The sequence below is a fragment of the Podarcis gaigeae genome (assembly GCF_964106915.1).
Source record: "Podarcis gaigeae genome assembly, chromosome: 15".
In the NCBI taxonomy this organism is placed as follows: Eukaryota; Metazoa; Chordata; class Lepidosauria; order Squamata; family Lacertidae; genus Podarcis; species Podarcis gaigeae.
The window spans coordinates 379889-392632 of record NC_139692.1 but is presented as its reverse complement, the minus strand read 5'-3'; the positions used below and the strand labels follow the sequence as shown (position 1 = coordinate 392632).

General features: G+C 50.2%; 1 protein-coding gene across 5 annotated transcripts in view; it reads left to right on the top strand.

Moving 5' to 3' along the window:
• LOC310832138 (indoleamine 2,3-dioxygenase 2-like) overlaps window positions 1-1913 on the top strand; it is a 69044-nt gene extending 67131 nt beyond the window's left edge. For all 5 annotated transcript variants that reach the window (XM_083713713.1, XM_083713710.1, XM_083713711.1 and 2 more), the window contains one exon: window positions 576-1913. In XM_083713713.1, coding sequence (XP_083569839.1) covers window positions 576-928 — 353 coding nt within the window. In that variant the 3' untranslated portion in view covers window positions 929-1913. The remainder of the gene's footprint in view (window positions 1-575) is intronic.
• The last annotated feature ends 10831 nt before the right edge of the window (window positions 1914-12744 follow it).

Below are 12744 nucleotides of genomic sequence, written 5' to 3'. Positions count from 1 at the left end.
TGAGGCCCCAGGCACCTGCAGTTGTGGGGGCAAGCCGGTACTGCTGGATGAAGGGCTGCCCTGGAAGCAATGACTCCAGCCTTCATGATCGGGAACCCTGGTTGCATGGAAACCCACACGTATAGGTGACCAGTCTTCCCTTTTCAATATGCACCTTATAAGCACCCTTCAGATGCTGTAGACAACTCCCATCATCCCTAGCTCACATAGCCAAATGGTTAGGGGAGTTGAAGTTCCAACTTTGGCTACCAATGTAGGAAAGGATCACAGAAAAGAGAGGAGACAAACACACAGTTTATCCACCTGTGGTCTGAAATGGTATAGTTCACCAGGTATGGTTTTATCATCCTGACCTTTATTTATTACTGAGATGGGGGAAATGTTGAGCCTGCAGACATTGTTGGACTCCCAACTCCCATGAGCCTAAGCAGCATGGCCAATGGGCAGAGATGATGGGAGCTGGAGTTCAGCAACACCCCCATTCCTGCTGCATAACAGTACAATATTTATTTATTAACACACACACTGTTGAACTATTAATCCTACTCACTCATCTTCTCTGTGTCCTTTGCTAGCCACATTTTTGCACAGAATGAGGGAGTACATGCCCCCTCATCATCAGGCCTTCATTGAGGAAATCCAGTCCCTTCCCCCACTGAGGAGTCATGTGCTGTCCTCTGGCAAGGAGAAGCTCTGTTCTGCATATAACATGTGTGTGGCAGCCCTTTCTGACTTGAGGACCTACCACATTGCCATGGTCACCAAGTACATCATTTCAGCAGCTCGCAACGCCAAGGCGAAGCCAAGTGAATCCACTTCTCCAAACCCACCATCTTTCCTGGAAGAGAGAGGGACAGGTGGCTCCGGGGTTCTGAGCTTTCTCAAGAGTGTCCGGAACACGACAAAAGAAGCAATTATAACTTTTTAAAAGCTTGCGCTTTTTCTGCGTTGGGGGTTAAGCTAGGATGGCCAATGACATAGCACTACCCAAAAAAACAAACAACCAAAAACCCAAATTGGCACAAAATGTTTCTGTGCTCATTTATATGTATCAGTGGAAAGGTAGAAATAATTACTATAATATAAATGGAAACTGGATACATCTCATCACAGCAGCACCAGATTGACCTAGGAGCTTCCTCAATCTGCTCCCTGGCTGCTGTCAGTTATACAAATATAAACTCTCTCCCTCCCCTGCTCTCACCTTTAGGTGGCAGTGCAAGGATTTCCGCTTGTGCAACAGCACTTCCCCCCATTCCCAGCTCCCATGTGCACCCCTGCCCTCTCCAAATCTGCTCGGGGGGGGGGGGTGTTTGCGTGCTCTAGAATAAATTCAAGGGGAAGTGAGAAGAGGGGGAAGTTTCCATTGTGCAAGCGAAAGTCCTTGCACTGATAGCATGAGTTACTTAGCTCTACACTGGATGCAACTGTTTCTTTTTAAACCAGACATAGACTTGACTTTACCTACTTAAAATAAAGCGCAACTTTTTTGGCCCTGGAAGCACATCAGGAAAACTAAGAAACTATTATGGGTGCTACAGTTTACCACTTTCTCATAAGAGGAGCTGGCAATGCTTAGACCCACCCACCCCGCAAAAAAGCTAGCAAAATTCCTATGCCCCCCACCACATAGCAGTGTCTGCCCTCCCCCTCCAAAATAGATGTCCCCCAAGCAACCAGAAGAAGCCCTTGCTTTATTTTTCAGGGCTCTGAACAAGCTCCATGTGGTGCTAGGGAGCCCATAAGTGCCAGCAAAAAGTGAATTGAGATGTCACTATCCTTCAAAATTCACACTTCTCTAAATTTTGAGATGCAAAATTTTGAGATGCAACTCTCCATACAAAAATGTGTTTCACAAAGTTGTGAAAATACACGAATGTGTATTCTGAAAACAAAGGTGTTTGTGAAAATAACTTACAGAAATGCATTATATTAGGGGAAATTGCTTGCAGAAATTACCTATATTAGGGGAAATGCTCATTTAAATGCTGACTATTTTAAAGTCAACAAATGAATGAAAACTGCACATTCCTTGCATGATAAATCCATCATCCTGAAAGATTGATAGATGAAACCAGAGGCCATTCTTCTCAATTCTTGATTTTAAGTGAATTTAATTGTCCAGTAAAGGATTTCTCCCTACTTTGTTTGACTAATCAAGTCTTCTCATGGAGAGGGCTTTTTGTTTCATATCTGATCTGAACAAGAGGCGAAATGAATTAAAACATTACAGTCTAGATTCCACAGCTAGTATGTGCACGTACCATGTCATGTCATCAATGATAAAGTGGGGCGGGGGCTGACCTGCCCCTCAAATTTTATTCAAGTTGGCAACCCTGGCTACAGCCTTTCCTCCAATACACTTGTTCCCCCCATTAGAGGTGGGTTTGAGACCCTAAAAATAAAATCTGAACAAAATTGATGAAGCAGTGAGAACAGGTGTCCCAAGTAGGCACACCCAGTTTTGGCACAGCATAATCTTATAGTGGGGCTAATCTGAAAGCTCTTTTGCAAATGGAAAGCTATTCTTTTCCAGACATTTAAGAAAGGTATTGATGAATTAATGGTTTAAAAGATACAGAGCTTTAAAAGCATTATTTTTTAAAAAAGTGAACAGCCCATCTTAAGTAAGGGGAAAGAGTAAGGCCAGCAATTGAACCAAACTTTAATTTTCTGGTATTTTTAGCAGTCATTCAAATTACAAAAATAGGATTCTGCAACAACAGCACATGCCACAGCTTTGGAATCCATTGTCGGTTCTTAGAATATAGGAAGCATATCAGAACCATTAGTCCATCTAGATCAAAATTGCCAACACTTACTGGCAGAAGCTTTCCAGGCAAAAATCATTACCAGTCCTACCAAGAGATGCTGGGGATTGAATCTGGGATCTTTTGCTTGCAGAAGTAGTGAGCTGCAACACTTCCCCCTCTTTTACATGTGCATTCAGATCCTCACTATGGTAGGTATCTAAATCCTTCCCCCACTCTTAAAACAAACAACTTATTAATATTGAACAAAACTATTAAACTGGCAGCTTTCTTTCTTTCTATATGCCCCCATTTTGCATGCAAATTTTGCTGCGTTCTTCCCTCCGATGTCACTCCAGCACCTGGTGACCCCAGCACATGCACTTTTCCACCCACCCACACCACTAGCAAATTGTCCTTTATTTGCTCTTCTAAATATGGCAACCCTAACCTAAACTTAAGCTGGCTAGGTTATATAGCAGCCATAAAGATGTCCATACTCCCCCAATTCCTGTTCTTGTTTCAGACCTTACCTGTACTTATCCCCCTTTCCCAACTGTCTCACTGGCATCACTTACTTAACAATTTTATTTTTGGAAGGAGAAGCAGAGTGACATGTCAGACTTTATATTGTCCCAAGACCAATGGAGGTCTCAGGGCCCCAGGGCACCATTAAAGCAAATGGTGCACACAAGCCTTGCCTTTTCTTAAAACTCCCTGTGCACACACCACAAAAATAAAGAATCAATTTTTACAACTAACTCCAAAGAAGCAATTAAATATACGTGATGTTAATAGGAATATCAGCTTCCTAACAATTATAAATCTATTTAACACTGGCTAATCTCCATAATGTACAATCAGGATCACTTAAAACAACGCTTTGCAGATTATTTTTTAATTCTAACTTTTTCTAGCATGGTGTTTGGAATACTGTTAATACAGTATTTTATTTACATTTTTTTATTTCATAGATTAATTTTAGGCCATTTAAGAACAAAAGAACTGCTAAGTGCTAAAAGTTCCCACAATACTCTCCAAAACAGTACCATTTCACAGTACCATATACATAAAAAAGGTAAAGGACCCCTGACAGTTAAGTCCAGTCACAGACGACTCTGGGGTTGTGGAACTTTATAGGCCGAGGGAGCCAGTGTTTGTATGCAGGCAGTTTTTCCGGGTCATGTGGCCAGCATGACTAAGTCACTTCTGGCGAAACCAGAGCAACTCACGGAAACGCCGTTTACCTTCCCGCCGGAGCCGTACCTATTTATCTACTTGCACTTTTTGGCGTGCTTTCGAACTGCTCGGTTGGCAGGAGCTAGGACCGAGCAATGGGAGCTCACCCCGTTGCAGGGATTCGAACCACCAACCTTCTGATCAGCAAGCCCAAGAGGCTCAGTGGCTTAGACCACAGCACCACCCGCGTCCCTACCATGTACATATATATATACAAATTTGCAAAGTTTTTACCTTGCCTCTCGTGAACACTGAACTGAAGGGAAATGAGTCCCACCCAACATGAAGCAAAAATAAAAGTCAGGAACCAACACTGTATTTCAAGTATTAGAAGAAATATAGTGCTACTTTTAAATAACAATTATAATTACAATAATAAAATATTCTAACTAGAATGAATCCCTGTAGCCCATAGGAAGAAATATAACTTCTGCAGTAAATGGAGTTTTATTGTTCTCACTTGAGTGGTCTCCATTTTGCATTTGTGTGGCCTCCATCCAATGAGATTTAAATATTACAGAGCATTGTTTTATCCTCATGCAAATTTATCTTACTTGTTAAAAAGCATAATGGCATCCACTTCCATGAGAAAAGTTATTACCAGATCCATTGCAGTACTTTCCATCAAGCAATAAGATTATTCCCATTCAAACAACAATAATTTTATATAAGTTGGAATCTAGATACAAATGTCTGTAAGTTTCTTATCACAATAAATGCAATAGAAATGTGCTTTAAAAAATGGGTTGATTTGTTTTGGTTAACTGTTCGTATCTGTTGCTTGGTGAATGTGCTTATATGTAAGTAAAGGTAAAGGTACCCCTGCCCGTACGGGCCAGTCTTGACAGACTCTGGGGTTGTGCGCCCATCTCACTTAAGAGGCCAGGGGCCAGCGCTGTCCGGAGACACTTCCGGGTCACGTGGCCAGCGTGACATCGCTGCTCTGGCGAGCCAGAGCCGCACACGGAAACGCCGTTTACCTTCCCGCTGGTAAGCGGTCCCTATTTATCTACTTGCACCCGGAGGTGCTTTCGAACTGCTAGGTTGGCAGGCGCTGGGACCGAGCAGCGGAAGCGCACCCCGCTGCAGGGATTCGAACCGCCGACCTTTCGATCAGCAAGTCCTAGGCGCTGAGGCTTTAACCCACAGCGCCACCTGCGTCCCTCGCTTATATGTAACATTGATGCAAATTCATGATTGTGCAGAAGGGGCTTTGGGTTGCATTCAGGAACATTTCCTTGAGCTTGGTATGGTCAAACATCCACAGATGAAGTTTCATAGATACCCATACATACATACAGGGAACATTGTGTTGACAATGCAATATTGTGAACTGGCCTTTAGAATTTAGAGAAAACACAAAGCTGTTTTCTCTGTGCGTGCAAATATCCATGTCAATTTATAATAAAATCTGTTTTTCTGCAAGTAGTTTCAATATCCCCTCCCTTAGAAGATGTGATTGTTGAGTACAGAAAGAAGGGAAATCTTTCGGCTTCAAACAACATTTGCATATCCTCTAGTATTTGATCCACTGCAAGTAGATAGCTCCTTTTCATGAAGCTGCTCTTAACTGTTCTGTGGAGGCAGATTTTCATATTTCCTAAAACTAGAATAAGCCCCTAAAATAAATAAGAAGAAAATGACCATTGGCCATGATAACTGAGGCTGATCAACTGGAGTGAACCATATTGTTTACCCCCATCCTATGTTGTATTTTGCTATGGTTATTGGGCGTGTGGGGGAAAGGGCTATTCTTATACCTTGAAATACTGTTAACTTTCACAATAGGTTTATACAGCTCTGGGATCTTCCTCTCGATCATTGGTCTGAGGTTCTCTTTCAACTTCTTGTAGTTCTTTTTCAATTCTTGTTGATATTCCCTTTGGTCAGCAGTAAGCAGGCACTTATTTTTCCCCACTGCTTCACCACATCTGTTCCCAAAAAATGAAGAAAACAATTCACACTGATAAATTTCACCACAGTATTGGACCATAAAGTTTTGTTTTTGTCTGGGACCAAGTGTGACTTAGGTGGGGCAAGTGAAGGAAATGCCATCAAAATTTAGAGGGTGGATGTGGAATTCAGCATCTGGGTAACCACAGGTTTCATTTCAACAAAAGGATTCTAGCAAAAGAAGAGCCTTCAAAGTGTGTGCAAAATAACTGATGAAATCTCAGGCACCAGAAAGTGGGTCAGCAACCATGGGGATGGACTCATAGAATCATATAATTGTAGAGTTGGAAGGCACCCCAAGGGTCATGTAGTGCAGTGCAGGATTCGCAACTGAAGCATCCATATAGAATCAATAGTTCAGTGCTGTCAGGGGTTCAGAAGGAGAGACACAGGAGGGGGAGCAAATGGAGAGTGAGGAGGAGGAGTACGAGGGGGGCGCAGGCAGTGACAGTGGCCAGAGTTATTCCACAAGCCTCTCTAGCGAATCGGAGGACTCACAGAAGGGAGCGCCGGTGGCCAGAGCAAGGGAGATTCCAAGGGAGAAACCTCAAGAGGGAGGGGCCAGCGGGGAGTCCCTGAACAGCAGCTGGAGATCAGGGCCAGCGTCTCCACCAGAGCGCAGTGGGGAGGGGGAGTCCCAGGAGTCGGGACCAGTGTCCTCACCACCAGAGGGAGGAGAGGAGTCAGGTTTGGCAACACCCACATCAGGAAGCGGGGAAACGGTCAGAAGGAAAGTCACCGGCTGGGCGCGCGCGCCAAGTTCAAATGTACAGGAGCGCGGCACAGCGGGGAGCCCGGGAAGGGAGCCAGGTCCTAAAGCCCGCCGGAGGGAGGGGCAAGACTCAGGAGGCTCCGCGTCAGAGGAGTCCAGGAAGGAGGGAACCCCAGAGGGCAGAAGGACCCAACGCAGGAAAGAGCAGCGCAAGAGGTGGAGCCGGGCTAGAATCTTAAACTGGTGTGGGTGGAGCAGTGAGTCAGAGGGGACTTAGCCGGTCTAGCGTTAAGACGTGGGCCTGCGCGCCCAGAGCTTGGAAATGGAAACTAAACTTCAATAAAGACTTTTGTATATAATATCCACTGGGCGTTGGTCCTCTGTGAGCTGGGACCTAGCGGCAGTCCTGACAGTAAGTCCCCTCTCCATTTTCACCAATTTTGCAACCTCGTGGAGTGCGGGAAAGCAGCGAGGGGTGAAGATTGGTGCTTCGCGAGCTCACGAAAAACAGGGAAATGACTACCGAAGAGAGGATAGCGAGTTTGCAAAACGCAGTGACGCAGTTGACTGCAGAAATTGCGGCTTCCAGAAAGAAAGAACAGGAAGCAGCTGCTGCCTGCCAGGATCTGCGAACCAGGTTAGAAGTGCTAAGTACACAGAGGCTACCCGCCACCAGACCAGAAGGGATTGGGCTGGGAAACAGAGGAGGGAGCCTGGTATCTCACTTCAATGGGGACCTGCAGGAGTATCCTAACTTCAGAGCAGATGTGATTTATGCATTGCAGCTGCTTGACAAAGACTTTAAAAATGAGGAAGAGAGAGTGGGATTTATTATTTCGCATTTACGGGGGGAGGCAAAATCGTGGCTGCGCAATCTATGGAGAGACAAGGATCCAGCCCTCCAAAATGCGACTGCCTTCATTAAAGTGATGGATGCGTGTTTTTTATCTGAGATTGATGTGGATATCGCTAGGAGGGAGATTCACGGACTAAGACAAGGTAAAGCCACTGTGAGGCAATATCATTCACGTTTTTTCGGATTGGTGAATGTACTAGCCTGGGAGAAAGAATCGCCTGCCGTCAGAGACCTGTTCTGGGAGGGGTTGAGCGGAGCTGTGAAAGACGAGATCGCAAGGGGGGGAAGACCCCAAACCACCAAGGAAGTGGTGGAACGGGCACTCTCCATTGGGGTTCGGTTGGAAGGACGCCCTTGGGGCAGGGAGGAAGGGCATTTGGGACGCACGCCAGCGAGAGGACTGCCTCCCTTCCCCAAGGAGGCGGCGCGCGCTCGATCCATGCCTCCGCTGGGAGGGGGAGAGGAGCCGATGGAGATAGGTGGTGCTAAGGCTCACTCCACAGTCGGAGCCCTAACTCCGGGAGCAGTCAAGATGAAGCCTCCTAGAGGAACCAGGAAGTGCTACATCTGCGACAGTGCTCAGCATATGGCAAAAGAGTGTCCCCAGCGGTTTCACAAGCATACTGCAGCCGCAGCGACAGTAACAGACGCAATTCAGCAGAGGGAGTCGCAGCAGGAAAACTCCACTGTCTGGCTGGAGATGGCGTCTCTGGGGACCAGCCAGACAAGTCAGTGAAGCAATCCCCAAGGATCTTACAGCCCACCGACCCCCTCCCACCCAAACCAGTAGTGCAGCTCACCGCATCCCTTCAGCTCCCCAATGGGCTACTTGTGGAAATTCCCATCACCATCGACTCGGGGAGCAATGCAGATTTTATAGACATGCAGTTCCTCCAGCAACATGGCATAGCCCTTCTGCCAGCGGCGGTACCTCTGAAAGTCGTCACAGTGGACGGCAGGGAGCTACTGGGAGGGCAAGTGCTACAGCAGACGCCGCCAATGGTGATGCGCATTGGAAACCACCGTGAGGTCATCAGCTTCAACGTCACCCGCCTGTCAGACACGCCCATAGTGTTGGGAATGAGTTGGCTGGATAGGCACAGCCCGGCATTAGCTTGGTACCAGCGGCAACTGACCTTCGGCTCCTCTTACTGCGCAGAACACTGCATCCTGGCGGACTTGGAAGATGAGGGGCACGAGGATGGACCACAGCTGAACTTGGGCATGTTGCAAGCGGTGCCTAACAAATACAAGGAGTTTTTGGAGGTCTTCTGCGAGAAAGAGGCGGATAAGCTGCCACCCCACAGACCCTACGACTGCAAGATCGACCTCCTGCCCGGGGCGACGCTCCCGACGGGGAAACTGTACTCCATGTCTGAGGATGAATTGCAAGAGCTCAGGGAGTTCATAGATCACAACCTGAAGCGGGGATTCATCCGGGAGTCCAAGGCGGCAGGAGGCAGTCCCGTGTTCTTTGTAAAGAAGCGGGACACGCCCCAAAAGAGGCTGGTCGTTGATTTCCGCTTCTTGAACCTCAAGACCAAGCCCTCAGCCTTCCCTATGCCCAAGATCGATGACCTGCTGGCAACGGTGAGGAAGGGTCGCATCTTTACCAAGTTGGATCTGCGCGGAGCGTACAATCTCATTCGCGTACGGGAAGGCGACGAGTGGAAAACAACCATGTTTACGCCGCTGGGCACTTATGAATACAGAGTTATGCCTTTTGGATTAAAAAATGGTTCCCACTGCTTTCAAGCCTTCATGCATCATGTCTTGGCGGGTCTCCTCTACAAGAAGTGCGTCTGCTTCCTGGATGACATCCTAATCTTCTCGGAATCGCCGGAGGCTCACGAGAGAGATGTTAGGGAAGTTCTGCAGAGGCTGCGGGAGCACAGGCTGTACGCCAAGCTGGAGAAGTGCCAGTTCGACAAGACGGAGGTCGATTTCTTGGGCTACAAACTGTCCGACAAGGGACTGGCTATGGACGGTGCCAAGGTACGTGCAGTACTGGATTGGAAGAGCCCACGCAATAGGAAGGAAGTACAGAGGTTTGTCGGTTTTGCCAACTTTTATCGCAAGTTCATCAAGGGTTTCGCCATGCAGACAGCGGCCATCACCGACACCCTCAGTTCCAAGAAGAAGAGGTTCATCTGGACGGAGCAGGCAGAGCAGTCCTTTCAGAAGCTCAAGCAGCTCTTCGCTTCCGAAGAGAACCTACTGCACGTAAATCCCAGCAGGCCCATGAGAGTGGAGACGGACGCCTCAGACAGGGCCGTGGGAGCCGTTCTGTTGCAGCAAGACCACCAGGGGGACTGGAAGCCGTGCGCTTTCTACTCCAGAAAACTCAGCAAAGCGGAGCAGAACTACACCATTTGGGACAGGGAGTTGCTGGCCATACATGCAGCCTTCAAGGCGTGGCGGCACTTCCTCGTCGGAGCCAAGCACACGGTGCAGGTCCGCACAGACCATAAGAACTTGGAGTACTGGCGCACGGCGAGGTTCCTGAACCAGCGACACATCCGCTGGGCGGAGTTCTTTGCAGATTTCGACTTCAGAATTGAGTACATCCCAGGAAACAGCAACGTCTTGGCGGACGCGCTGTCCAGAAAACCGCAGTATCTGGAGGCAGAGGCACCGGCGGCGGCCAAGCACATTTTCACACCACAGGCGTGGGCATGCGCGTCAGCCACGGTGGACCTGGACGCGGTGCGCCGCGCGCTGCAAACGGACTCGTTCGCCCGAGCCAAGATGGAGGAGGTGTGCAGTGGCAAGGCGAGGGGCGACGAATTCCAAGTGCGCGACGGCCTGCTCCTACGCAAGGGAGTCCTCTACGTACCAGGAGACAGCCTCCGCGCGAAGGTCCTGCAACAGCTGCACGACGCGCCCAGCGCGGGGCACTTCGGCAAGGAGAAGACGGTGGACTTAGTAGCCAGAGACTTTTGGTGGCCTAAGATGCGGGGGGATGTCGCGGACTATGTCAATAGGTGCGACACCTGCCAAAGGGCTAAGCCTGTGCACCAGCCGCCGGCGGGCCTGTTGGACACCGTTCGTACCGTGGGAGAGGGTGGCCCTGGACTTTGTCACAGATCTACCCAGCTCAAGGGGCAAGACGGCAGTGCTCGTGGTAGTGGACCTGTTCACCAAGATGGCCCACTTCATTCCGTGCGCGAAGGTGGCCACGGCCGAGCAGACCGCTAAGATGTTCATAGACCACGTGTTCAAGGTGCACGGCCTACCACAGTCTATTTTGTCCGACCGGGGGCGCCAGTTCATCTCCAACTTCTGGCAAAAGCTGATGGGATTCCTGAACGTCAAGGTCAGCCTGGCGTCGGCGAGACACCCGCAAACTAACGGGCAGGCGGAAAGGGTCAACGCCATCATGCAGCAGTACCTGAGATGCTACGCGAACCAGCAGCCATCGACCTGGGTGGACTATCTACCGTTGGCCGAGTTTGCCTACAACAACACGAAGCACGGGTCCACGGGGGTGACCCCATTTTTCGCCAACTACGGGAGGCATCCCAGAACCTTCCCGGGTCTGGACACAGTGCGGGAGGGGGAGCCACAGGGAGCAGAGGAAGTGGCAGCGGAGTTGCAGGAGATCCACGAGCAGCTCAGGAGGCAGTTAGAGTTGGCAAAACAGGCTTACAAAGTGCAGGCAGATCGACACAGGAGGGTTGGGGAGGACATCCAGGTGGGAGACTGGGTCTGGTTGGCAGCACAAGCAGTTCCAGCCAGATCGTTAGCCAAGAAGAAACTAGGGCACAAGCAGCTAGGGCCTTACCAAGTAGAGGCGCAGATCAACCCAGTGGCCTTCCGGTTGACACTCCCGGAGGGTTCCAGAATGCACCCGGTCTTTCATAGATCAGTGCTCACGCCCTACAGAGAGCCCCACAGGTTTCAAGCACCGGGGAAGGCGCCAGACCCGCTCAGAGAAGCGCCCAAAAAAGGGGGGTCGCCGAAAGGGGAGCCACTTAATGAAGCCACTGAGATTTTAGACTCAAGGTGGGGGGAGGACGGGATTGAATATCTTCTCGCCACAGAGGACACCCCGGCCAGCGCCAACAGGTGGGTGCCGGATTACGCAGTGGAAGAGCAGTTGCTCAAGGAAGAATTCCACACACTTTTCCCGCACAAGCCTATGCCGGCGGGCTTTTTCGAGGATTGTTTGTTCACACCCACACTCTCGGCCAGCACTTTCCGGGGTTTCTCGTCAGCTGAGGACTCGGCTCCGGGAGGCAGCTCTCCGGAGGGATCACTTTCGGGTTTTGGCACGGGGGGATCTTATTGGTGGGAGGACCAACCCGAAGTGGGCTGGCGCAGAGACATGCCGAAGGGGCCCTGGGAGGTGGACCCCCATCAAGCAACAGGGGGAGGAGGGCTCTTGGGTGATTTGGGGTCGAGCGCAGATTTCGAGCACACCGCGCAGGAGATGGAAGCGGAGGAGGTCGTCGTCGACGAGCCCATGGGGGACTTCCCGGACTTATCTCGATGGTTGCAAGCCTCAGGGGACGAGCTGTATCCTGGACTCACCCCTACAACAATGGAGCACCCGGAACCCGCACCGGAAGAGGGGGAGGGGGGAAGGGGGGGCTTCGAGGGGGGGATGGATGTCAGGGGTTCAGAAGGAGAGACACAGGAGGGGGAGCAAATGGAGAGTGAGGAGGAGGAGTACGAGGGGGGCGCAGGCAGTGACAGTGGCCAGAGTTATTCCACAAGCCTCTCTAGCGAATCGGAGGACTCACAGAAGGGAGCGCCGGTGGCCAGAGCAAGGGAGATTCCAAGGGAGAAACCTCAAGAGGGAGGGGCCAGCGGGGAGTCCCTGAACAGCAGCTGGAGATCAGGGCCAGCGTCTCCACCAGAGCGCAGTGGGGAGGGGGAGTCCCAGGAGTCGGGACCAGTGTCCTCACCACCAGAGGGAGGAGAGGAGTCAGGTTTGGCAACACCCACATCAGGAAGCGGGGAAACGGTCAGAAGGAAAGTCACCGGCTGGGCGCGCGCGCCAAGTTCAAATGTACAGGAGCGCGGCACAGCGGGGAGCCCGGGAAGGGAGCCAGGTCCTAAAGCCCGCCGGAGGGAGGGGCAAGACTCAGGAGGCTCCGCGTCAGAGGAGTCCAGGAAGGAGGGAACCCCAGAGGGCAGAAGGACCCAACGCAGGAAAGAGCAGCGCAAGAGGTGGAGCCGGGCTAGAATCTTAAACTGGTGTGGGTGGAGCTGTGAGTCAGAGGGGACTT